General features: G+C 46.6%; 1 protein-coding gene across 9 annotated transcripts in view; it reads right to left on the bottom strand.

Annotated features, from left to right (window-relative positions):
* The window catches only part of Slc39a11 (solute carrier family 39 member 11), a 389,328-nt gene that overhangs the window by 122,720 nt on the left and 238,984 nt on the right, over positions 1-27,624 (bottom strand). For all 9 annotated transcript variants that reach the window (XM_060386462.1, XM_060386454.1, XM_060386455.1 and 6 more), the window contains one exon: positions 5,879-6,049. In XM_060386462.1, coding sequence (XP_060242445.1) covers positions 5,879-6,049 — 171 coding nt within the window. The remainder of the gene's footprint in view (positions 1-5,878; positions 6,050-27,624) is intronic.

Genomic DNA, 27,624 nt, shown 5'->3' with positions numbered 1-27,624 from the left:
TGGCTTCTGTGGCTCAGCAATGAGGACCATTAAAACATTCAAGATCTAACGCCTGAGCCCTCCTGGCAAAAGAGAATTATCAGATTCCAGTTGTCCTGAATTATTTGGTGAGGCAGTCAAAGGTTCAAACAAGAAGGCAACAAGAGGAGATCAGACACAGAAAACAACGAGGCACAGATTAGACTGACAGCCAACCAGAAGCCTGTAGAAGCTAGAAGGAAGAAGAAATGGATGTCCCCAAACCCCACACTGAAGGCTCCAGCAAATCAGAATTTTGTCAACAACTTAAGAACTGATTTAAGACCCTTGACCACCATAACTGTAGGAGTATAAATCTGATCTCGTTTTTAAGCCATGTGTTAGTAAAAAGTTGTTAAAGCACCTATAGTTAACTAATACAGTCCTTCATCCTGCTTCTAACACAAAGGATGCTGTTAGGAGACAGCTTTGGGGGTCATTACATCATGAAAATGGAGCCCTTGGGAATGAGATTAGTTACACACACACACACACACACACACACACACACACACACACACACTCGGCCCCAGAGAGTTCTTATCCTTGTTCTACCATGCAAGAATACCAGGCTAGCCCAAATAAGATTGTCTCTGCTACACACTCCTAATTTCCCTCTCAGCATTCACCATCTGAGATCACCAGGCTAGCCCAAATAAAACGGTTCCTGTTGTATAACTTCTTTCTCTCCTTTGGTGGGCATTCAGAGGTAGTTAACTCACCCTGGGAGATCCCCTTCCCAAACCACTTTTATTTCATCACAAGCAATCGTATTTTTTCACAGGGAAGTTTGTCTCTAAATCTTACAAAACCATGAAGAAAATAAAAATTAGTTATAACCTTAGCCCTCAGGAACAGCCAGTCACCATCAATATTTTGTTTTCTAAATTTGTTCTTGAGTTCCCTGAAACTAAAATCACTTCTGACTCAAACCCCGAGCATTCCTTTTGAAGCCATTATTAGAAACTAGCAATGATGACAAGCCAAATAATTAAAATCAACCACTGTGCTGTCCTGGAGACACAAACAGCAGCCCCCAGGTCTCTACAGCAGAGCAACAACTGTCACAGTGAACTTGGCTCTCGTCTGTAAGGAGAGAGGAATGAGAAAACAAGTAATGAAGGCAACAACACAATGAGTCTTAACCAGCACATAATCAGTGTGTGAAGGCCTGCCACTCATGCCCAGAATCAGTGCAAGAAGCTGGGGGTGGCAGCGTGACCCGCAGTCCCAGAGCTGGGCAGGTGGACATGAGAGGATCCCTGAGAGTTATAGGCCAGCCAGTCCAGCCTCATCACTGAGCCCCGAGTCCCGGTGAGAGACCCTGCCTCAAAGAGTGAAGGGTGACCGAGGAAGACACTGGATATCAACCTCCAGCTTCCATTTCATGCCCATGTGCACGACACACACACACACACACAGCAAAAATATCTACCATTAACCCACCTGGTAGCCAACACAGAAGGGAAACAATTGTTCAACTCCTCTGCTCTCCTACAAAGGAGGTAGGAAGGGAATGTTCCTGCCCTTCCTGGTGCTGGGGTATGAAGTGGCCATGGACTAGGTTGGAGCTCCAGCCCATGCTGTGATATTGGGTTAATAAAAGAACACGCAGTGACCTTTTGAAAAGACGCCCCATCTAACAGGAAAACACAGGGATTTAAACAACGGAGTATATAATGGTACATGTCACAACAGGAGATACCACACATGCCTGCTGTCATGACACTCTGCCTTGCCTCAAGCCCAAAGCACTGGAGCCAGATGGCTGAAATCCTGAGCCAAGGTAATCCTTTTTCCCTTTAACTGGGTTTCTCTTGAGCATTTTGTCACAGTGATGAACAGTAACTGACAAAGGTCTATAACTTGACTGGAGTCAAGGAGGACCAAGAAGCACAGAGACTCAGAAATTCGTTTGTCCTCATAGGTAGGTTTTACACATTAACTTAGGTGCCTGGGGTAAGTACGAACACTCTCATGTGTATGCTCGTACTCCAGAACACTCCAAAGCCAGGCCAGCCATAAAGAAGCCTTTCTTTCTTTTTTCCCACATTGCAATACAATTTTTTTAAACAAAATGTCATCTTCAGGACATACAAAACTGAACCAGCAAAGACAAAAACTTCAAAAAAAATCAATTATCCATTAAGTCATTATAGAAAGTCTATCTGAAAACACAGTATCTTGGGGAATGTCAAAGCTGAACCTAAATTTTTAATAAACCATAAAAGATGGTGTTAAAGAGAGAGAGAGAGAGAGAGAGAGAGAGAGAGAGAGAGAGACCTTTTCAGAGGCAGCTGGGGCTGGGCAGGCTTTTAAAATGATTCTTGTCAGAGAGCATCACACAACTGACAGGAACTGTGGGTGAGTTATCCTCTTCAGACTAAAGCAGAAACCAGAGGCATGAGAAATGAACCCTGCTGGGAACTTCAGAGTTATGTAATTTTTTTTTTTTTTCAGACAGGATCTCATGTAACTCAGGCTGGCCTCTAACTTGTTATGTAGCCAAGGATAACCTTGATCTTCTTATCCTCCTGCTTCTACCTTCCAGCATGCTGGGAGTACAGGTGTGCACCACAGTGCCCAGTTTATGCAGTTCTGGGCATCAGCCTTCGGGCTCCATGCATGCTAAGCCATCACCCCAAGGCTTGCTAAGCTGCTCCGGAGCAGCCCCCGGCCCCCAGGATGTTATATTCTGCACTTAGACCTTGGGGGATGTCCTAGGGTGCCAAAGGTCTCCAGAGCAGCCACATACTGTCTCAGTTAATTTTTTGTTGCTGTGATAAAATGCCTGCGTGAAAGCACCTTAAGAGAGAAGGTTCATAGTTTAAAAGTGCACCTGTGTGGCAGGGAAGCCAAACAGTAGGATCTTGGCTATCCGGTCACATAAACCCACAAAGCAGCAGAGAGAGGTGAAGGGTTCTGTTGAGCTACTTAATGTATTCCAGCACCCATCCCTTTTAGGGTGGTTGGTCTCCCCACTTAAAGGATCTAATCAACATAATCACTCTCAAGACTCCAGCGCTAAATAATCCCTCACCGGTCAGACTGAGGGTTTGGCGTCTAGGTGATTCCAGGTGCTGTCAGGTTGACAATTAATACTAACTACTTCAAGAGTCCAGGAGTCACAGTTTACCCTTGTAGTCAGACTCCAACCTGCGAACCCAGCCTTCTGCTCACAATCTCCCCTGCCTGACAGGTGTCAAACCTCACAATTCACAGCTCAGTTCCCATCCTCTTCCTAGATGATCTTAACCACAACCCAATCCCTGTAGCTGGTCACCTCAGAGCCTTGGGAACCCCCTGACCCATCTCCTCTCATACCTGCTCCAACCTTGGCAGAGCATGGGAAGATAGTGCAGATGTGCTATGTGTGGGCAAGGCTCATCTGGAGGCAGTCTGGTACCCCAGTGCGTTGATGGAAAGCCTGCCTCGAAGGTATTTTCACATCCTTTGAGGAAACAGAGAGCACCGTGGCACACGGCGAGCCAGTATCCTCACTGGACCTTCCTCTGAGCCCACTGGGTGGATCTTTATCCTTTAGACTGGTTGATAAGAGGTCTTGAATGTGGGACCATCCCATGGCTGACAGGATAACACAGGTAACACTGCTTCTGCAGCGGTCTGTATTTCACAGGCTGGGGGAGATTCAGGAGTCCTCAGACTTCCAATGGGCAATTTAAGATACTGTGGGTCTCATGGCAGGAACCCCCAACAGTGCGAATCCATTTAGGTCTTCTCTGTGAACTGTATATAGGGGGTCCCATATGAGACTCCTTCTGAAGACAGACTAAGTGGGGAGCCTTAGAAAAAGTACATCTGACCCAGAAAGGGCTGAAGTGCCAAGAGGAAAATGGCAGAGAGACAGGCGATGAGGAAAATTCTAAGAAAAACAGCCTGTATACAATTACACGATCGAAATTGCTGTAATTATGATGGAAATTACTACAGAAACATGTTTCTCTCATCCCAGAGAAAAAGCCCAGCCGAATAGTTTTCAGGTGTACAGCATTTTGGGCAGATTCCATATGTACTAGTCTATAATAGTGCAGACAAGGCTACATGTGGTGTCTTCTTTGCCCAAATAAGAGTACCAAGTTCTCCAGAGGACTAGCCTCATCCCTGGCCGTGTTCTCTCCTGCTACAAAATTAAAGCCAGGAGATGGCAGGACAGCTACGTGGGTCTTAAGAGAGAAACACTGTCACTCTAGAGAGCCTTGGCCAGCTGCACTGTTCCTGTCACAGGCAACACATGGAATCTCTGAACTCTGCGGAGCCAAAAAGCAAATCACTCAGCATGGTCCCCAGGGAAGGTGACCATGCATGCTCAACTTTCAGCACACGCTCAACTTTCAGCAAAGGATGGATGGGAATGATTAAGAAGACTGACAAAGTCATGGTTGAAAGACCTGAGGAGCCTGGCCCACACAGTGGCCCCCATCTGTCAAATGCTCTGAAGGCCTGAGCACAGTGATGAAGCCAACGGCTATGTGCATGTTTCATAGAAGTCTCAAAAGAAACCAGTTGGTATATTAGTCCCATTTCATCCACGAGAAAAGTAAACAGTATTCAGAGATAAACTTGTGGGTGGCAGAGCTAGAATGTGTCCCTAGCATCTCAGGGTCCCTCATTTATTTATTTTTGTAGCAGCCTTATTGTTTAGGATTTTATGCCTACTTGTAGCTTCTCGTTGCTCTAAAAGAAATACTATCTTTTAAATAAAGTAAATCTCCCACCATTAAATTAAATCCAAAGACATGAAATAAGTCACTCTGTTATAGGAAAAGATCTGTAAAAATCTCAGACAGAGGTCCATACAGAGAAAGCACGTGATTGAAACATGAGTGCCAATCATGGCAGAATTCCATACTGTTTTCTTGGTATATGTGTGCGGTGGGGTACATGTTTGCGGGTGTGCCTGTTTCAGTGGGGGTCCACATGTGTGCATGTTTGCGTAAAAGCTAGAGGTCACCTTAGGTGTCATTTCTCAACTCCGTTCATTTAGTTGATGGTGACGGAGTCTCTCGCTGTCCCAGAACTCTCCAAATCATTTGTTATCAGCCTGTGGATCACGAGACCTTTGGGGGTCAGATGACCGTTTCACAAGGGTCACCAAAGACCATTGGAAAACACACATTTACATTGTTATTCACAGCAGTAGCAAAAGTACAGTTATGAAGCAGCAACAAAAACAAGTTTACGGTTGGGGGTCACCACAACATGAGGAACTGTATTAAAGGGTCAAAGCGCTAGGAAGGTTGAGAACCCCTGAGAATAAGCTAATTTGACGGTCAGGAAGCCCCGAGGACCCTCCTGCCCTGCCTCCCCAGTTCGGAGATGATGGGCTCATGCCACCACATCCAGCTTGTTGATCTGGACAACACACGCTTTACTGACTGAGCTGTCTCCCAAGCCCAGAACTCAATATGTCATACAAAGCATCGGTCAGAACTGGAGACATCCTGCACTTACAGGAAGCTCCCTCTATCCCAACAATCACGGAGGTGATAAAACTACATTCCACATGATCTGGTATCTGGTACCAGAAATGTAAAGAAAGGGACTCCTGGGTCAAAACAGCAGAGGTTATTTAAAGTAACTGGAATGGGAAGGTGGAACATCTAAAGATATAGAATAAGTTATATTATTTTATTCATTGTAAGATTTTAATTGTATAGAATATATTTATATTCATTATAGAATAAATCATCCATAGCATAGAGTGGCCTCACCTCCTCTCCCCTCCAAATGTTACTCATGTCACTACTGACAGTTCCCCCTTTCCGGCCACACAGCTGTGTAGATAATGAATGGCTCAACCCTCAAGCAGGTGGCAGACAGCCCCAGGACCAGTCCTCACCTGGAACGTTGTGTAAGGTGATGGCCAGGATGAGCAGAGCGATCCTTCTCCAGCTGCTGACCCCAGGCTGCCCTGAGTTCTCTTGCACCGACCCTGAGAGGGCAGTGCCCTCTGGGAGGCCAGCAGCTGTCACTTTCTTCCTCTGGTATACCTCGCCATTCTCACTCTTGTCTGTGCAAAAAGAATGGAGAGAGAAGGTCTGTAAAAACATGCACACTGACTCTTTGGGCAAGCAGCAGCAAGAGGAAGTCTCCAAGTCTCCTACATCTAGACTGCCTCGGACCAAGCATCTCTTGATGGCTCAGCCACTCCCTTGGACAGTCTTTCAGCAAGCATGCAGGAACTAGACACCCTGAGCCTAGAGTCTGGGTTCTAAGAAGTCTGGGTAAAAATGGCCACAGAAGGACAGGGATGCTGAGAACAGATAAGAAACACAGGCTATGGAATCAGGCCATCATTTTAATTCATGACCAGGCCACACACCAACTGAGTGATGCTTGCTAACCAAGTATTTTCATCACTCTGTACTGTATTTTCCTGATTCAAAACAACGGGGCAATGAAATATTTCCTCGGGGTTAAGGGTTTTAGGGAGGGAGAGAAGTCTTGGGTGAATGAGTGCTGTTGACATAGGCGTGGGCCGGCCATGTCAGGTATCAATATTTGAGCTCCATGGGAGTGGCAAAGCCTTCCTTGGGGGAGTCTCAGAGGGAGGGCAAAGCTTTCCTGGGGTCTGAGTGTGAGTGTGGACAGTGTGTAAAGACAATGTCCATGGAGGCTCCCTGGCCCCTACCCCCTATGTTTATGGCCTAAAGACTGCTCCCATACAGACTCCTACTTGATTAGCTAAATCTGCCTCCTTGATCAGCTATATACACTAACCTGCCTCCTTGTCCAGCTGTATGTAATAGCCCGGCCTCCTTGTCCAGCTGTATGTAATAGCCCGGCCTCCTTGTCCAGCTGTATGTAATAGCCCTGCCTCCTTGTCCAGCTGTATATAATAACCCTGCCTCCTCGATTCAGTTGTATATACTAACCTTCCTCTATGTTCAACTCTACATAGTCAACCCACTAAATTTCTAGGGTGCTGCAGCTTCTCCCTCAGAGAGCCCACCCCACCCGATCCCAGCTTTTATATGTCAGCGTGTCTGTGTGTTTGTCATTTCTCCATTCCCTTACCACTCCAGTTAGATCAATCCCTAGAACCAAGCAAGGAAGAAGATTCAACAAGAGAATGCACCGAAGTGCTTGGAATACTCTAAGTGCTGAATCTATAAACTGGTATTTTTGGTAATATGTTCCGTTTCTCCAAGCACTCTACAGGATTTTGTGACCTCACTCTTGGTCATCATCCTGAGATCCAAGGAGAACAACTCAGGTGTCAGGCTCAGCCCATCAGATTCCCCTCTCCTAGAACACAGGGTGACTTGCAGGTGACTTGCAGAGGCTGACAGATTCTGGGGTTTAAGAGCAACTTTGAAGAATGGAGAAAAACAGGCAGCTAAGCAGATGGACAGAGGAAGTGATGTGCTCCAGTAAGCAAAGACAGGCAAGCATACAGTCAAAGAGACACAAAGACAGAAATAGATGGCTTCTCAGGTCCCAAGGAACACTAGGGGCTGAGTTTATATACTAACAATTTGAAAATCCTCACTTGGATTGTCAGGTATGATGGCTCATTTTCCAAATTCCAGCCCTTGGGAGGCTGAGGCAGGAGGATCTCAAGTTTAAGAACAGGCTGGGATACATAAAAGACTCTGTCTCAAAAAAAAAAAGAAAGAAAGAGAGAGAGAGAGAGAGAGAAAGAGAGAAAGAAAGAAAGAAAGAAAGAAAGAAAGAAAGAAAGAAAGAAAGAAAGAAAGAAAGAAAGAAAGAAAGAAAGAAAGAAACGTTCTTCTGGTTTAGACTGGAGTGTTACTCTTTCTTAGACTGTTGTCTTAATGGTGTTTCTTAGGTGCATGGCCTAAAAGTCCAGCATGCCTGAGTTGTCTGTGTATTCCTGACGGCTGTCTGCAGGTAAGCATGGTAGCAAGAACAGGAAGCAGGGACTTGGCAGAGACAGACCTAATAGTGCACAACCTGAGTATCTCAGGCAGAGATTAGATCCTGTTTTCCAGCGCTCACTAAGAGCACAGCAGCCACACATGGATTGCCCTTTGGGCTCATCCTCTCAGGAGACTTGCAATGGTGTTGATTATTCTAGTTCACTTCAGTCACTGTGATAAAATACTCTAACAAAAAGAAAGCTTAAGAGAGAAAGGGGTTATTTTAGCACAGAATTCCAGGTTACAATCCATTACTATGGGGAAGTCAAAGCGGTAGGATTTAAAGAACTAGTCACATTACAGCCACAGTCATAAGCAATGAATGCACATCCACTTGCTCGGGCTCAGCTCCATCTCTCCACCCTAATATAGTTCTGGACCTCCTGCTTAAGGAATAATGCCGTCCACAGTAGAGTGGGTCTACTCCTGCTGCTCCTGCTGATGATATTTTGTGGTACTGAAGATGGAGCCTATGGCTTTGTCTTTGCTGGGTTAGACTCTGACATTGAGCGGCACCCCACCCTCCCACGGGGACTGTGAGCCCCACTTTACCCTCCCATGTGTCCAGGTTTGGAAGATCCCTGACTATGGGAGATGGCAGAAGGGTCACACTCCGGGGCTCTGGGTATGGCACTATTGTTCATGCCCTCAACTGAGAGTGACAGACAACAGCATTCCTCTTTCCCATCTCCACTGGGGGAACTTCCTTCCAAAAGTGGGAAATTCCTGCTATGGAGGGCTGGAAAGATGGTTCAAACCTCAATAGAACTCTTATGGTTCTATTGGGTGGCTAACAACTTCTTGGAACCCCAGCTCCAGGGGACACTGGAGTGCACTCTTCTGGCCTTTGTGGGCAACTACACTCATAAGACACATGCATAGAATTAAGAAAGAAAGAAAGAAAGAAAGAAAGAAAGAAAGAAAGAAAGAAAGAAAGAAAGAAAGAAAGAAAAGAAAAGAAAAGAAAAGAAAAGAAAAGAAAAGAAAAGAAAAGAAAAGAAAAGAAAAGAAAAGAAAAGAAAAGAAAAGAAAAGAAAAGAAAAGAAAAGAAAAAAATTCCTTTAAAAAGAGAAAGATACCAAGGCTGGGAATCTCTCATCCCTGCACACCAATGGATGACACCTGGAGGACATAAACCTGGAGACATGAGCTGAGCAAACTCTGTTGTCTGCTGTCTAAGACACAGCCGTCCCTGTGACATGACAAGCCCTGAGGTCCTCTCCAGGGTGGTGCAGAGCCATCCTGATCAGCAACCACAATAAAAGCACAGTGGAAGCCACAATCCACTCCGCAGCCAAACATGCACAGATGGCGTGGAAGCGTGACTGTGTCCTCGAGGATTCAAGACACATCTAGGGAGGTGGATCTGGAGCTAGCCTCCCCTTTCATCGCCCCTGGGCCCCACCACATGAGGACGCAGATGGCCTGCAGTCCCTGAGAGGAGGACTGGTTGAATCAAATGGGCCCAGTGATGGAATCTCAGGCCTCCAATGAATACAGCAATGCTAATTAACAGATCACCAGCCATGAGAGAGAATGGAAAAGTTCCCAGATCTCTCTGGAGTTGCGTTCATTAGGATAACACAACAGGCAATTCTTACCTACTGAGTGCACACAGCTTCAAATCCCCAAGAAAGGTCTTTGTTTCTACAGCCCTGTTACGAAACATGATAATGAGTGGCCAGGGATGTGGAGTGGCTGTGTACTGTGGGTGTAAGAACTGCATCGGGAGGCAAAACAGAAGGATGGAAGAAGAGGGCTGGGGGTGCATCTCACTCAATACAGCAATCATGTCGCATGCATGAGGACCTGAGTTCAGACCCCCAGAAGTCTTCTAGAAATCTGGCAAGAGGCTGGCTGCCAAGTTTGATCCCTGGATTCACATGGTAGGAGAGAACCAACATCCACAAGTTGTCCCCTGACTTCCAAATGCACACACTGAATTATATAGATAAGCGTAACTAAAACTTAAGCCCAGCAGGTACCTGTAATCCCAGTGAGAGCCTGACGGGAAATGGAGGTAAACAGATTCCTAGAGGCTCACAGCCCAGTTGACCCAGCCTAAGTCTCTGGGTGAAGAGAAAGCCTGGTGGGCGATCCCTAAGGGAGGACCAAGGCCCACAGCTGTCCGCTGACCCCGCATTTGCGCACCTGTGCACACACAAGCACGCGCATGCATGTGCGCGCGCGCGTTTTGCTTGCATGAACATACATGCACCATGTGCATGCAGTGCCCTCACCAGCCAGAAAGGGGCATTGGTTCCCCCTAAACTGGCATTACAGATGATTTGAGCCATCATGTGGGTACTGGGAAGAGCAGTAAGTGGTTTTGAATTGCTGACCCATCTCTCCAGCCCTCAGAAGCCGGTTCTTAGGGAGCATTATTACAGTGTGATTTACAGCGGAGGCCCCAAATCAAGCTGATTCGCTGAGAACAAAGGAACAGGAATGATTAGTGGATCCTCTTCTTCCATGCTGCCTCCATGTGTGTATGCAAGAAAACAAAAAAATTAAAGGTGGGTGGGCAGGGGAGTAGAAGTTTGGGTTGTGTTGTGCAGTTATCTTTTTGTTGTAGTCCCAAGTGTGAGATGTGGGAATGCTTTGTCTATAGCTGATAGTGGCCTTGTGAGAGATACGTGATCTGTCAGCTGATGAACAGCCTCATGGGAAGGCACGTGATCCTTGTCAGCAGGAAACTGTCTCTGGTAGAGGGCATGGATTTTGCTAGCTGAAAAATATCCTGGTACAGACTCTGAGAAGGTATAAATACGAATGCAGAGAGAGAAAGAGAGAACATTTCACTCCTAGAGAGAAAAGCTCCAGAGAAGACTTCATGCTGCTTCTGCTGAACCCTGCTGCTGCTGCTGCTGCTGCTGCTGCTGCTGCTGCTGCTGCTGCTGCTGCTGCTGCTGCTGCTGCTGCTGCTGCTGCTGGTGGTGGTCCTTGTTGCTGTTTTTACTATCGCTGGATTGCTGTTTTATTGTTTTGTTGGGCTGCTGGATATCCTGGTGACAAAGAATGGAATTGCCCCCAAGGAACTATGTGTAAAGAAGTCTACTTCCCTTATCCCTACTAACCTTCCTTCCCATCTAGGATGGGTACCTATCCTGGGAAATGCCCCTCTCTGTGTGACATGATGCACCATGGACCATGTTCATCACAGGAACCTATAAGAGCAGTGACCACACTTACTACTCTCCAGAGGCCACTAACCACCTGTAACTTAAACTCCAGGGAACACAGACCCTCTTCTGGCCTCTATGGGCAAGCGCACTCATATGCATACATACTGTGTGCATATGTGTATGCGTACTCACATGTATACATACACCAGACATACACACAGAAATAAAAGAATACAAATAGATAAGAGAGCATTCCCTTCAATTGCACATTTTATGCTTTCTCATTTCTACTCCCTCTTCAAACTGTTCTTGGTCTCAAATCTGTAGAAAAGGAGACGGCTTCAATAAGAGCGTGAGAAAAACAAAAGTCTTGTTCTTGGCTTTTGATCTTCTGTGGGCCTGAGTCCAGAAGGTAAAGGAGAAAGGAAATTTCCACAGGGGACTCTTAGTTGTTTTGTCTTTAGAACACATTCGGCATTTAAGCTGTGACTCAACGGCCAGGCACTGGGCAAGGGGTCAGCTGCACAGTGACAATAAACTTAGCCCATCGTTTGTCAAGAGACAGTAAAAAGAGAAAAGGGCACCATGGGCACCTCTGCCCAGCAAATCCTCTTACTCCACTGACTTACCAGACCATGCACCAAGGAGGGTCCTTGAATCTTACAGAGCCCTTTGAGCTGACGGCAAAGAGATGCAGATATAGGGTTCTGGCATAAAAGTCAGTGTCAGAACATTCATTGAAGTGTCACCAATCGGATGCAAACTTTGGGGTGAAGGGACCAGAACAGGACTGGGTGATATCCAGCCACCTCGCCATGCAGTCAAATACCCGACTCAAAAATTCTCATCTATGAGCTTCTTTCTGGTCACAAAATTAACACATGCTTAAAGGAACTGTGGGAAACTGAACAAGTACACAGAAGACAATGCAAGCCACCACGACCTCACTAATCACGGAGGTGGGACCCGCACCTATGCATCCTCATGCACTTGCACTGAGCTGAAATATCACATTATACGATGCTCTTGGCTGCCACTAAACATGACAGAAGCAAGTGCTTTTATAATTAAACACCCTTTCAGGCATTGCCAACCAATAGAGTAGTCCTGGCCTTCTCATACTACTGGGCACTGAGGCTGCTTTTAAAGTGTTTACTTAGCAAATATCATCGCAAACACTAACCTGTGTAAACAGTCAACAATTTGGAAGGAGCAGGAGAATGGTGCCATTGACACCACCATGAGCAGCAGTTTTTGTTGCTCTCACTGGCCATATCTCAGTCAGTACTGAGTAGTTCTCAAAAATGCATTCATTTATGGGAAAGAGACTATGCTAGTTCCCTTAATTTGTATCTCCTTGATTACAAGTAGAGTTGCCTATCACTTGCCACATTTCATTCCTCTTTTGTGATATGCTCTCAGCACAAACAAGGCCTCCAAATAATTAATTACCACATGATTGGCTGATGCCTTACAGACAGGTGATTTTCCCGTGATCGCTTCTGTATGGCAATGGCTGAGGAGGTCTGGCTGGCAGCAGCAAGGGGTCAGTATAAACCAGACAGATCTATCCACCTGGATGAGGGAAACTTGAGGTAAACCACCTCAGCCTGGTTTTGACTCCTTTGAAGCTTTCTGGAGGTCATGCAGTCTCTTTTCTAGAACACCGTATCAGCTTTACTTACAACAGTGTGCCACGGGACATTCATTATCTCCGGTCATTTCCTCTCTCAATATTAAGATACCACTCTTTCTGGCAGCGGGGGGGTGGGGGGTGGGGGGTGGGGGGTGCCGGTACCCCTCCAGTAGCCCTAGGATCTTGAGAAGTGTCACAGCACTTTTGCAAATATAGAAAGAAAAACTTATTGTGAACAGGGCCCCTGCTAACGATGCCAGACACAGGACAGAAAACACAGGTTACTGGGTATAAATGAAGTTTAGAACAAGAATTCGTTCATGTAAACATAACCCAAGCACCGAATGGGAAAACACTTATACCAAAGGATATATTTCTGTGAGACCTGGAGTCAGAACTCAGGTCCTCACGCTTGAGCAGCAACTCCGCAGGCAAGCCCACTGCATTTTATCTGACACTCCGAACTGTGCCCAGGCAAGAGCCCAGGTCCTATAAGGAGCAAGGGTGAGGCACCAGTTCCACTCGGCAAGGAAAGCAGGCCTGCATGTTCGTCCATCTGAAGCCTATAAGAATGTTCTTCTGTACCTTCCAGAGCTCCAGGCAGGAAGAGATTCCACTGGAGACCAAGGAAACTTTGTGGGAAGAGAACCGAAGTATTTACCAAGCCCCGCTACTGACCTCTAGGCAGAGAGACATCTGGGCCCCATCCTGGAGCTTAAGGAACACAATCGGAAGTTTATTTACAACCTCTTTAGTCACAAAGAGAATTTCCATTTATCACTCCAACAAGTACCAGGCACACACAGTGATCAGAGGGTTTGAAGCTCACAGCGAAAGGCGGCTCATTTGATTTCCTGGTCTTCTCAGGCAGGGCATGTTTTGACAGGCACCAAAAGCCATTGCAGCTGTACCTTGAACACTTATGAGTAAGCAAATGGGTCCTCATAATTGGCAGAAATTAAATGTGCAGCTGCGGAAGAGGCAGGCTCACTATTAACAAAAGATTTCTCATCCATTAAGCAAACCACTCACTAAAATGTTCTTCATTCCAAGGATCCAGGTAAAACAATTTCTACTCTCAGGCAATAGAACCATAATATCCAGTAATATTAAAAGCCCATCTATCTGTGTTAAAGGACAAGCAGCCATCTCATGGACCTGGATTCACTCCCAGTGACTTAATTGTGTTCTCAAAACTTCATCCTAACCTTAGAGAGGCCTCTCTGCTTCTCTGTAGCCCACCTTGAACCAGGCTGCCCAGTATTAGAGTCCCCATGTACAAATGAGACCACCACAGATTCCAGAGAGCCCAGCAGCAAGACAGCTGCATCCAGAAAGTCCTTGCCAGGCTGGGAGACATTCAGTTGATAAAGTGCCTGTCGCATAACCAGAAGGACTTAAGTTCAAGTCCCAGCACTTCTGGGCTTGGTGGTGCATGCTTGTGCTGGCTGTTTTGTTGTTGTTTTGTTGTTGTTGTTTTGTTTTGCTTATTGTCAACTTGACACAAGCTGGCATCATCTGGGAAGAAGGAACCTCAACTGAGAAAATGATTTGACTTGGAAATTATCATTTTAGACTGCCCAGTGTCAGGCCACTCTAGACTCTTTCTCTATCCCTGAGTATGCTCCTGTCCACGTTTGGAATGTTGTCCCTTGGGCAATAAGAACTATTCGTGTCTTGCAGTAATCCCTTTTCTGTGGCTGTAATAAAACACCAGAACCAAGGCCAATTCTAGAAGAAGGAGTTTCATTAGTGCTTACAGATCCAGAAGGAAAGAGTGCATGATGGCAGGTACAGCAGGAGGCAGACACAGCAGCCAGAGCCAGTAGCAGAGAGCTGGGGACTCACAACTGAAAGCCACAAGAGTGTACTTGAAAGGGCATGCTTTTGTTTGGTTTTTGTTTTTATATTGTTTCTTTTTCTTATTTTTATTAATTACACTTTATTCACTTTGTATCCCCCCATGAGCCCCTCCCTCCTCCCTTCCCGATCCCACCTTCCCTCCCCCTTCTTCACGCATGCTCCTCCCCAAGTCTACCGATAGGGGAGGATCTCTTCTCCTTCCTTCTGATCTTAGTCTATCAGATCACATCAGGAATGGCTGCATTGTCTTCTTCTGTGGCCCGGTAAGGCTGCTCCCCCCTCAGGGGGAGGTGATCAAAGAGCAGGCCAATCAGATTATGTCAGAGGCAGTCCCTCTTCCCATTACTAGTGAACCCACTTGGAGACTGAACTGCCATGGGCTACATCTGTGCAGGGGTTCTAGGTTATCTCCATGAATAGTCCTTGGTAGGAGTATGAGTCTCTGGGAAGTTCCCTGTGTTCAAATTTTCTGGTTCTGTTGCTCTCCTTGTGTGGTTCCCATCCTCTCCAGCTCTTGAAACTGCAATATCTGCCCTCAATGGCATACTTCCTTCAGCAAGGCCACACCCCCTAATCCTCCCCAAAGAGCACTACCACCTGGGGACCAAGTATGGGGGACATCTCATTCAAAACATCACACATCTTAATCAAGAGATGCTCAGGAAGGTAAGAGGCCTCTGGGAGATCAGAAATCAGGCCTGGTAGTGTCCCCACCATAGAAGGAGGAGTGGGGAGGGTCAGCAGACCCTCATCTGAGATTCCAGCCACGCCCTCCTATGCCCCACTCCTCCAGTGAGTAGACATGTGTTCACATCTTCCCATTATTACTGTGCATCAAAAGCTGGACAGGCCTCTGCCCGGCCCTTCCCTGCATCTGGCCACCACGAAGATACATGAGATTCTTTTCCAACACACAGCACAGGGGGGAGAGAAGGCAGGGGTCGGGGGGATAGCTCATCAGTGAAGAACTGGTGTGCTGCTCTCAGTGTCCACATGGGGCAGCTCACGACTACCTGTAACTCCAGCTTCCTCTGGCCTTTGGTTACCTGCACACACGTGCCTATACACATACAGACAAACTTCTTTTTTAATTTCAAAAGAGTTTTTTAAAGACTAGGAGGTAAAAAGTAACTGAGTTGTCTTGACAGAAATCACCATTTCCTTGCCTCGGATAAAAGCTCTGGGAGGATTTTTGCTTTCACAACACATGGGGAATGTAAAAGAAAATACAACCATGGCAGACAGGGTGAGAGAAAAATAAATTTCCCAAGCTGAGGGAGGCATTCCTTCGCCATCCTTCTATTTTATCTCCCACATCCTCTCCTGTCCTGTAAGTCAGCCTTATGACAAAATCCATGAAAAATGGCAGTTCCTCCAACCAGAAGTCTACCTCCTGGGCACAGGGCCCCATCCAGTGGGCTACAGTAAAAATGAAAACTGTCCTGTCTAAAGGCACGTCATTCTCAACAAAATGAGACAGTAAGAGGTTTCAGAGAGCTAAAGCTCTGCAGGCAGGGCTGTGCTCATGGGTTTCCTTGTTGGCTTGGCTTGTCAACAGTGGGGGCCATACATGGTGAGATCCATGGAGACAACAGAAAAGAAAGCAGAGAACATTCATGGCCCAAGGTGGAGGCTCTGTTTTCTGTTTTCGCTCCAAGAAGGCCAAGAGGTACATGAAAAAATCAGCCAGCACCCTGCTTCAGCAGGGAGAGCTCCTTACACAGGAGCTGCTTGCTATCTTGGGAGGCCGGAGAACCACCGTGGAAGCCAGTGGGGACCAGGATAACCATTTATAAGACAAGAGCCACTGCAATGCTCCAGGTTGGCATCTGTCTCTACAGTGCTGGACATCACATGGCTCTTCTGAGGTCATACAGGTTACCAAGACACAACTAAATGAGTGTGTCCTGAGGCTTGGGTTTCTCCAGCCAATTCTATCTCCTGGGCATCCCAGGAAGGGTGGGATCTCTAAGGTCTCAGTTGCTTCTGGCTACAAGGGAATGTAGCAGGCCGACTCCACGAGGCTGTCCGGCATGGCATGAACATGATGTTCTGGACACGACCCTCCTGTGACCATGCTGTCAAAACGGCCACTCAGTCCCATGAGCAAGCACCCCACGGCATCTCCATGCCGGCGCTGACTGAGCTCTCCAGCTTATGAGACTCTGAGAGCTTTAGAGGAAGCCCACTTTAACTGCTCATGGAGAAACAAGGTCCAGTCAGTGAGAAGCAAGTACACTGGATAGATGGCAGGAAGTCTCTTTGTGCCCTAAAATAATATACATTATTTTCCTTTCAAGTTCATTAAGATAATTTCTCTGTTGTTTTTTTTTTTTTTTTTTTTTTTAAAGTGATGAAGTTTCATTGCACTGTTCAGGGCGTCTCCAAGCTCCTGGGCTCAAAGGGTCATCTTGCCTTGGTGGCCAGGTAGTGGCAGTACACACCGATGGCAGTGCACCTTGGGAAAATGTCATCGGATAAGACAGACATTTCTATACTCTAGGGAAAGTTTAGAAAAGCACCATGGAAAACTAAAAGTCACTTGCCACCCATTGGTGACTTTTTTTGGAAACACTGGAACAAGTTTTAAAGTTTGTATAGTAGAGCCAGGGGAAGGGCCCAGCCAGGCAGTACAACACTTGCCTTTCAAGCATGAAGAGCTGACTGCAACCCACAGGGTCCACAGAAAAAATAAAAATTAGAAAAGAAAAAAGCCGGGAATGGTGACAATGGCGTGCATGCGTGCTCTCTTCAGGGAAGGGGGAGATGGAAGATCCCACCCAACGGGCTTGCAGATCTGCCAGCGGAGTCTACTTGGTGAGTTGCAGGTCAATGAAAAGATGTTACCTCAAAAGAAAGTGGACAGAGCCTGCGGTTGACCTTTGACCTCCATATTTACATGCATGCACACACGCACGCACACACACATTTTTATACTAGATCTGTGCGTGTTCACAGGAACACGCAACATGATTTCTTCTGCTGGGCCGCTCAACGTGGTTTTCCATGGAGCTGAAGCATCACCTGTAAATACTCTCCTGCATCACCAGCTCCCACCTGAATTCCCTTTAATGTCTAGCAGTCCGGAAGCTGTCTGAGCACTTGAAGGGGTCAAACCCCGAACCGAAACTAGATGTTCATTTTCCTTTTCTCTTGTGTGTTCATGGTCCAAACGATTTTGTGTCAGGCATAAACAGCTACCTTCCAGCCCTCTTCAGCATCGTGCTTCTTAGAACAATAAAAGCTAGCTAGATGGGAATTTAAAATGACCAGTTAAAAATTGGCCAAATGTTGTTTGAACTTAAAAGGGCCAATACATCATGTTCTGAGACATCTGTGGCATAAATGTTAACCTGACGAGTGCCTTGAGAGCCTTTCCTTCTCTAGGCACAGCTGCAAGGGCATATTAAAAAGAAAGAATGTGTGTGTGTGTGTGTGTGTGTGTGTGTGTGTGTGTGTGTGTGTGTGTGTGTGTCTGGTTTTCAAGTCCATCACTTACCAGCAGTGTCTTAAGATCTACACCTTTCACATTCACAGACAGACCGAGAGAGAAGTGCAAGGGTAGGCTTTGCCCAGGATTTTGTCTGCAGGGCTTGCATGCTGACTGGCACACTGTGATTATTTGAATATTTTAGCAGTGAGTATGAAAGCCCAGGGTATTTCCTGGGAGAGTGCCCACACACCCACATGGAGCACCCTGCTCCTGCTTTCAGGGACATTATGATCTTCTTTAAGGTTAAGGATGTAGTTGTACAATGTCCTACTTTATTGCTAGAACAGCAGTCATATACACAAAGATCTACTTCATGGACATAGTCAAAGGTCAGCCAACTTTTTTTTTTAAAGGTCCAGATTGCAAAATGTTAGACTTTGAGGATCATTCTGGCTTTGCTGTAGCTATTCAACAGCCTTTTGTAGCACAAAGACATCAACAGATAATGTGTGGGTTGTTGTAACTCTGTTTCAATAAAACTTTATTTGCAAAACTAGGTAGCAGCTCAGATTGGACCTATTGCTGACTCCTGATATGGATGTTTAAAAGCAGGACTTTCAAAAGAGCTCCTTCAGGTTCCTTATCTTTTGGTCACTAGTTTGAATTACTCCAAAGCCTTTCAGATAACCTAATGTTAGTTGCCTAGGCCCGCCAAATGGACAGCACTGCATGAGGTTTGAGGAAAAGTTCTTTCTTAATGGGGGGATATGGCATCACAGAGGATGTGCAGTGGGCAGGTGGCCTAGGATTCTTCAGGTAGAGTCGCAGACTGGCAGAAGCTGTCAGGCTAGAAGGTGAATCCTATCAAGATGCTCACGAACATCCCAGGGTTGGGTGAGCTCGGAGCTAATCAGCCAGAGCTCAGAGGGGGCAATTAGCATATCACCCAGATGCACATAATTTACACATCATGAAGCTAAATGTTTGTGTCTAGAAAAGTCTGTATTCTTAATTAGCTAAATACCCCCTCCTTGCAGTATTTTCATGGTTTGTATGTAATCAGAGACTACCTCAGACCATGCAGAGGTAAACATCACCCAAGATGCTAGGGAAAGAAGAAACACCATAAGAATTACAGGTCCATCTTTCATCTTGTAAGGATCGCACACCTGTGTGTTCTCCACGTACAGAGCATGGAGGCAAATGGTACTGCCAAAGACTCTGCAGGAAAAGCCCACTGGGAGGCACAAGGGAGAAAGCCTTGGCTCTCCTTGCAGGTTGCTCCCCAATTTATAGTTTTGTCCTGAACTAATTCTGATCTTCAAAAGGGGGATCCTGTTTCCTTTGCCTGGAACAGAAGAGTTTCAGGGACATTATGAGAAGTCTTCTTTCATTTTTATGGAGACTCTCTCTCTCTCCCTGTCCCTCTCCCTTCTCCTTCTCCCTCTCTCTCTCTCTCTGTCTCTCTCTCACACACACACATACGATAATAATATAAAGTAATATATATCTGCAAACATTAACCCACACATATTTCCTCTGTATTTTTGTCTCACACACATGTAAAGGAGACAGACAGACAGACAGACAGAGGGGCATATGTGTATGTGTCCACATGTTGATTATGACATGGTACAATTCACTGGTGTCACAATTATTCTAAACCCTCTCCTGGGAATTGTCATCAAAGCAAGGAGTGCTGGGTCAGACAGGTAGGCATACAGACAGAGCCAGCTGACACTGCTGTGATGCTGGCCAGTGGCATCCAGTACACCCAGTGGACACCAATCATGGAGTCCAGTGGGGCCACAGGAGGCTCCTCACACCTATGTCATCTGCGTCCACTTTGGTTTCTCCACCAGGTAAGTGTTGAAAGGAGCAGGAAAGAGTGCCTCCAGGGCCTGAAAACCAGGATCTGTCTTCGCTAGTTGGTTTTTAAAGTTGTAATTTGCAAATAGTAACTGAATAGGGTCTGATGTGCCTTCACTTTCAGGCAGCTATTACTTTGCCCCCTCCCCCACTGTTTTCTCTTCAAAGGTCTCTGGGGACATCAACTGAGACTCCTGCACCTCAGTTTCCCCACTTGCTATTTGGAGATAATGTGACTTGGGCAGCAGGCCTGTTGTGGAAGCAGAAAAGAGTGGACCCCTCGCCTAACAGGGGGTGGGACCCCTGTTAGGCAAGGGGTCCACTCTTTTCTGTGGACCTTTAGTTGTTTGGCTTCCACAACAAACCTGGAGCAGATTTATAAAAATACAATAAGAGAGACTAACAGTTCCCCAGTACACCTAATCTATTCATAACTGAAATCTGCCTGTGGTGAAGGAGAAAAAAAATTGGATCAGGATTGAATTTGGTACAGAATTGTCAAGTACCATTAAATCCCAAGTCTCCACGTTAGCAGAGGAGAAACACAGTGTGCCTGTAATGCGAACATGCCTTAAAATTCTGCAATCGTGTTGACATTTTCAACTTTCAGAAAGGATTACCCGCAGCTAAAGATAATAGAGACTTTCCATCAATAAAAGGAGGAGCCCCTGCCCTTTCAGGTGCTCTGTATTACTCTGGAATACAAAGTAACATTCCTTTATCTTTTCTTTCTTTTGTTATTTGAAATAGGAGATTTGTTCTTCTAATTAAGTTTACTTAGGGTAATACTGACACAAGTTTGCACTTCCTAAAAACATGTTCTGGCCAGGCAGATGAGCCTAAGTATCTCAATTGACTCCCTGAAGCACGCTGACTGGCTGCCTATGATCCACTATGATAGATAGACAGATAGATAAAAATCAATGATGGGTGGATGGACAGATGGACAGATGGACGGATGGATAGATAGATAAGACAGAGTATGGATGCGTGGGTAAATGGACACATGTATGGAAGGATAGATGGATAGATGAGTAGATGGATGGACAAATAGACAAAGGATGAATGGGAGGGTATATGGAAGCATGTGGGTAGATGGATGGATGAATGAATATATACATACTCAAATATGTACATTATATTATAGATTCAGTGCTATTTCATTAAGCCATCGAATCCCCTTTTCCCTGGTAAATTTCTAAAACTCATAAATCATACAGGATTTTTTGAAAAACTTCATGCTGAACTGGGACTGAACAGCCAATCTGTGGAAGGAAGAGGTACTACCCTGTGGTCCACGGGTTTGTCTATAACATGGGCAAGAACGGAAAGAACCAAAAAGCCCGGCTTGGGGGGTGGGGCACGGCACTTACCAGACCATTTAGACTGCAGCTCTCAGCAAGTGGGACACATCTCGTTATATTTTGTGGAGTTGAGGCTGCTTCATGTTCAAAGAACGCTATCCTTGTGTGCGTGTATGTATGTGTGTGTGGTACATATGTGTGTATACACACACGTATATGAGGGTGCCAGTTGTGCACACTTGGAGGCTAGAGGAGGACCTTGGCGTCCTACTCTATTATTCTCCTCATCCCTTTGAGACAAGGTCTCTCACTGAACCTGGAGCTAGGCTGGCAACCAGCAAGTCCCAACAACCCTCCTGTTTCCACATAAACCCTCTAGTACCAGGGTTATAGGTGTGTGACTACGCCCAGCTTTTTACATGGGCTCTCGGGATTTGAACTCAGGTATTCATGTTGGAACTAGCCTTACTTAGCCATGTCTCCAGCCCCAGGTGTGCAGGTTCCATTCCCACTGCTGGGGACAACGCTGAGATGGTCAACTGACCTGGTGAGGGCACCATCTGGACTCGGAGCCCTCTGCTCTCTGAACACAAACTGTGGTTCAGAAGGGAGCTGCCAGGCAGAGGTATCTTGGGCTGACCTGATATTTCTTGAGCTAATGGAGCAAAGGAAAAATTGGTTCTGAGAGAGCAGAAATAAAAGAAATTAGGAATCCAGCCGAGTGGGACTGAGGGAAATTAGAGTGGGGACAGAGAAGCTGCCCTGATGCTCCAGAGCGGACAGTGCCTGGTGAGAGCATTCCATTAAGTGAGGCAGAGCGGAGGCAGCATTCCCCATGCTGCTCCTTCTGAGGCAGGGACACCCCCAAAATAGGAAGTAAAAGCCACCCGGCAAAGATCGACAGAAAGGAGCCGAACGGCCAGAGAGTTCTATCTTCTCTTGGGTTCAGAAAAATCCAAAACATCTGGCCAGAAACAAAGGAAGGGTAGATGGTCCTGGTGGTGTTTAAATGAACACTGGCTATGTACTCATATGTAGCAGGGTCACAGGCCCAGGCAACTGAGGGGCAGTTATAAACAACTCCCCCATACCCACAACTACACATGTACAAGCCCCCCCATACCACACACACACACACACACACACATGCACGCACGCACGCACGCACGCACGCACGCACGTATGCACGCAACTATATGAGGAGTCAAGTGCACATTCTTAGAGCCCGTGTTCTGGACTCTCCACATGCTGTGGGCACCCTGGCTATCACAGTCTAGAGGAGAGCAGGCTAAAGAGACACCACAGGGACCTGCCACGAATGTGCTCTTCCAGCCAGGCGTGGTGGTGCCCAAGTGACTGTAACTCTATCACGTAGAGGCTGAGGCCCGAGGCTCACAACCTGGAGTCAGCTGGGCTATTGAGCCCCCATCATGACAATAGTGATCTCCTCAGCTGAGCTCCTAAGAGCCCAGGACTGCTGCCAAGTCTTCCCTGGCACTCCCAACGAGAAAGACCACGGCCTCAGACACTTCTGTCCCCTAAGTGGACCACAGTAATCTCCCCAAACCCCTCCCCATGCACAAAGCACAGTTTTCTTTTCTCATGTTCCTAAGAGGTACAGAATGGCAGACTTGACTAGGGAGGTCAAGTGGTGGGTACACTTCCTGCCTTACAAGCACAAAGGACCCAGTTACAAATGCTACGCATGGTGGTGCACCCTCCTAACGCCAGCATCCAAGGAGTAGAGGTAGGAGGACACCTTCCTCCATGAGCCCCAGACCAATAAGAAACCTAGTTTAAAAACAAAACAAAACAAAACAAAACAAACAAAAAACAAACAAACACCGCAGAATCACTGAGGTTATCCTCTGCACACTCATACTCCTGCACATACAAGCACAAATGCAGTCTGTGCCCAGGATGATCGACTCTAGAGTCTCCCCAATTACAACCTAGAACCTGGATGGACACAGGGTCAGTCCAGTAAGCTTCTGGAACCCACTTCGAGAATCTTTATCCCAGAGCACCCAAGGGAAGCCCACGGTCTCCCATCCTGGACATCTGTGTGCGAGTGGTGAAGGGGGGCGGCTGAAGCTGCTGCTGCCTGCAGGATGACCTACTGTATATCCTTATGAAGTTCCTGAATCATTCCAATGCAGGAAAGCAGGAATGCCTCGTTCTGTCCGACAGGATGGCCTGGCACATTTCCTAAAGTCGCAGAGTCAAGGGTACCCTCAGAAATGGGAAACCCTGACCTTCCACTAGTGCCTGTCCCACAGAGCCACCAGGGCCCTGTGTCTACTGAGAAACCAAGAGCTCACAGACTATGCGTTCCAGAGGCAGGTAGAGGAGGCGGGGTGCACGCACTGCACAGTGTGCTTGCTGCCATGGCAACGGATGATCAACTGGGGATGGGGATGAGGTGCTTTGCTTAATTGAAATCCGGGCAATGTTGGAATGCAAACCCCAAGGAAGTGAATGCCCGATTAGATTTTCTCTTGCCCTCTCTCTTCCTTCTCTCTCATGTCACTAAACAGCTTTAAACATACAGCTGTCTCCCCTTTGATCCCCCAAAACACTTCCAAACACCTCCAATAAACCAGACTATGCCCCCTCTTCCACAGCACACTGGCACATGTAACCTATGGCTCCCCCAGCCCACCCCCAGTTCTCTGGTAATTATAACCTGGCCATCAAAAGATTAAAAATGTTCTAGAGACTAAACCCAGAGCCTGTACAGGCCAAGTACACACTGTACCACTGAGTCATCTTTGGCCTTCCAAGGGAATTCTGTCTGTTGAAGCCCTTAAGAATGTATTTGCTTCCCTGCTACCACCTCAATGTCTCCCTGGGAACACTCAGCCCCGCACGACAAACCATCTTTTGCTTTAATGTGACTGAGAATCACCTGGAGAGTGCTAAAATGCAGAATCTCAGGCTCCTGCAAGTCACAGACAGGCACCAACTTCTGTGCTTTATTCTAGCACTCTGACAACTGGTATGGATAACCCAGGACTCACGCTCAGCGGGCCGGGCAGCTTTCCCACAGATGTATCCTTTGCAAGGCAGGCTGAGTTCGGGTAAAGGGGCACGCCCAGGTAAGCCTTACCAACAAACCACCGATGGCTGGGGAAATGGCACAGTCGACAAATGACTTGCTGCACAAATGTGAGGATCTGAGCTCAAACCGCAGCACTCACATAAAAAAGCTGGACTGAGGTGAAAACCCCAGTGCTGGGGCTTCCCTGGAGCTTGCTGGTCATGCAGTTGAACAGGGAGCTGCAGCTACAGTGAAAAATGTCCTTTCATAGAAATAAGGCAGAGAATGAGAGAGGGAGACACCCAAGGCTGACTTCTTGCCTGTGCATGCACATGCGGGCATAACTGCAGAGCACAAAAGAATAAAGAAAAAACCCTGCATTTCACATTTTCTGTGGTCTGAGAGCCCACTTTCCATGAGGGTTGGACATTGTTGTAAAAATTGGTTGAGATTAACCTGATTTTAAAAGGATATTACAGACCCTTCTCTAAGAGCATGCTTCCATAACAAGGGCCCTAGGCAGCTGAAGGAAGGCACACCCAGCAGAGAATGGCTAAAGGAAGAGATCGCTAAAAAATTCTAAAGCCTGGGGAAAATGATGCTCTGTGGATAAGGAGGTGCGATGAGGCAAACAGAAACACGACCTTTCTATGACAGACTTGCCATTTAAAATGTAATATACAACACATCTTACCTGATTAAATATCTAAGAGAAGAAATGAACACTCCAAGGAAGGACTGAGTATCAAATATTGAAAGCAGATACATTGAGAAGAACCCACTAGAACTCGAGGGTCAAACCTTGAGGCATTTCAGTTAGTGCAGTGGACCAGATGATTAGGTTGGCAGCTTGAGGCCTAATGAATGAGGTAGAGCCTGGATCATGGAGGCAGAGTCTGGGATGCAAACCATTAACACACGGGTAAGAAACGGGGAGACAGATAAGGACACACTTTGTGACTAACAAGGGCTGTTCAAGAAGAAAACGAATGCCAGGAAGGGGCAGATTTAAAGATTAAAGAGATGGTTGCTAAGTATTTTCCAAAAATGATTACTTCAAATAGGTACACACCTCACCTCTGCATGCACACACTTATGTACACATCATACTAAAACAGACACCCCAGAGACGACTGAAATTATACTAGAAATTACCTAGAAGGGGAAGGGGAACAAAAAAAGGCTGCCATGCCTTCTTGTATAAGCCTGGCACAGAACATACCGGTGATACAATCCTCCACGCAAGAAGCGCCAAGGAAAAGGAAACCCTTTCTCAGCCTAGAAGTGTGAATGCACTCACAGACACTTATCTTTCAAGAGTCAGCAAAACAAAGACATTTTCTGACAAGATGAAGTAACACCGACTCCTGAGTGATTCTGCAATAAAGAAAGAGACCGAGGCAGTCTGTGTGCCTTTCCAACGGAGCGGGAATGCAACGGAGTGAGAGAGGAGAAGCCATGGGGATCAATGGGGTTGTGGGGAGACGTAGGAACATAGACACAAGAGCTGGCTTGGGGTGGAGAAGAGCAGTTCCACAGACTAATTGGAGGACAGCCGAAAAGAAGTGACTAAAATGGGGAAATACTGAGGCAGGAAGTAGGAAGAGCACCAAAAGTTGGCATCCGTGGACCTCCATCTGACTGCTGGGGGTGAGGAAAGGGGGCAGACTAATTGGGTACCTCATCAAGTCAACTATGCATGTTATAAAAGTGAGCAGACACACACGTGCATATACACAGACAAATACCATTTCCAAACTAATGAAGATGAATGAAACTGCACGCACACGCGTGTCTGTGTGTGAGTTTGTGTGTACACATATGTGCGCGTTCATTTTCCTGTGCCCATCTGTGAGTACAGGTCTGGGAGTCAGCGGGCAGCTTCAGGTGTGGGTCCTTGGCCTTCCACCTCTTTGTGGTAAGCAAGCTCTGCCCTTAGCCTAGAACTCTGTGACATAAGCCAGGCTGGCTGGAATGGGAGCTCCCGGGATCCTCCTGTCTCTGAAGCTTCTCTCAAATAACTGGGATTGCAGGCATGGACTCTGGTGCACCTTGCTTTTTACTTACTTTTTTTTTTTTTTCATTATTTTTATGAGTGTTTTGCCAGCATGTGCGTGCAGTGCCCTCGGGGGCCAGAAGATGCACTGCATCCCCTGAAACTAGAGGTACAGATGGTTGTGTGCTGCCATATGAATTCAGTGAGAGATCCTGTCTCAAGGGAATGAGGTGGAGAGTGACAAAGGAGGACATATGATGTCATCCTCAGATACATATAAGCATGTTAGCCTGTGCATATATCATGCACGCACACACACCTCATTAAAATGAGATGACCCCAACTTCTAGGGTTTCCAAGTAAGCAAACTATATTCAGCCCAACCAACCAGAGATTGCCAGGCAACCTTAACTAGGGGCTTTCTACTCTAACCAATTAAGAGCTTTGGAGAACAACCAAGGACAGTCCCTCCAACACCCTCCCAGGGGAACCATGGACTCCTGAATCCTGCAAACTCCAATCCTTACCAGGATTAATGTGTCTACATCTTACTTTAACATTAACTGTGAAATTACCAAGGACCCTGCTAACCACCCCAGAGACCAGACAAAGAGACACACATGAAAGAAATGTAACACTTCCCAGCCCTGAATGAGACTGGCTTAACTCAGCCCCTCTTCAAACCAGAGGCCACATAACAAAAAAACACAGGCCACATTCACTTAACACAGATGCAAAGCCATTGGGCAAAGGAGATATCTTTCTTAGCTTTCCAAATGTTTATCTGTCACACTATTCAGGATTCATGGTAAAATTGTAGAAATGTCCTTTATAAGACAGAAACAGAAATTGTAACGGAGCACCCAGGGTTTCTGACAGTTCCCTGCCTTCACAATACACAGCCTAGGATGGGGCACAGTAGACCTTAGCATAAGGAGATTAGCCAGGTGGGCCTGACCCAAGCCCACAAGGCTCTGTAAAGAGCTTCCTCCGGCAAGATCCCTCTGAGTGCAAGGCCCACACGCATGCTCTGAAGGACATTCCCCTGCAGCAAATAATGATTCCAGGCATGCCTATCCTGGACTGGAGGCAGCGCATGGGAGCAAGAGTGCACCAGAAAATTCCAACTTCTGAGAACAGAGAAGGCCCCAGTTCTTGTTAAAACGCCCATCTGGAAATGCCTGGGATGAGAAATTCGGTTCTGAAGTATGGCCGCGCATGGTAAACACTGAATGCCGGGTGCACTCTGCAGAGAGCCTGCAGCTAGCAGCAGTGGCTGGTGCGGCTTTGAAAGTGATTTTCTTAACACAAGATGATGAGAAAGAAAAAAAAATGGTTTGTAATCCCACTGCTTGGATTATCCCTACTGACATTTGATCGTTGGAGGAGACCACAGGTATGCAAACAGATGCAAACAGAAGGAAAAGGTGGGAAGG

The sequence above is a fragment of the Meriones unguiculatus genome, chromosome 7 (genome assembly GCF_030254825.1).
Source record: "Meriones unguiculatus strain TT.TT164.6M chromosome 7, Bangor_MerUng_6.1, whole genome shotgun sequence".
Taxonomy (NCBI): domain Eukaryota; kingdom Metazoa; phylum Chordata; class Mammalia; order Rodentia; family Muridae; genus Meriones; species Meriones unguiculatus.
Note: the sequence above shows the minus strand (reverse complement) of the source record. Positions and strands in the feature narration are given on the sequence as shown.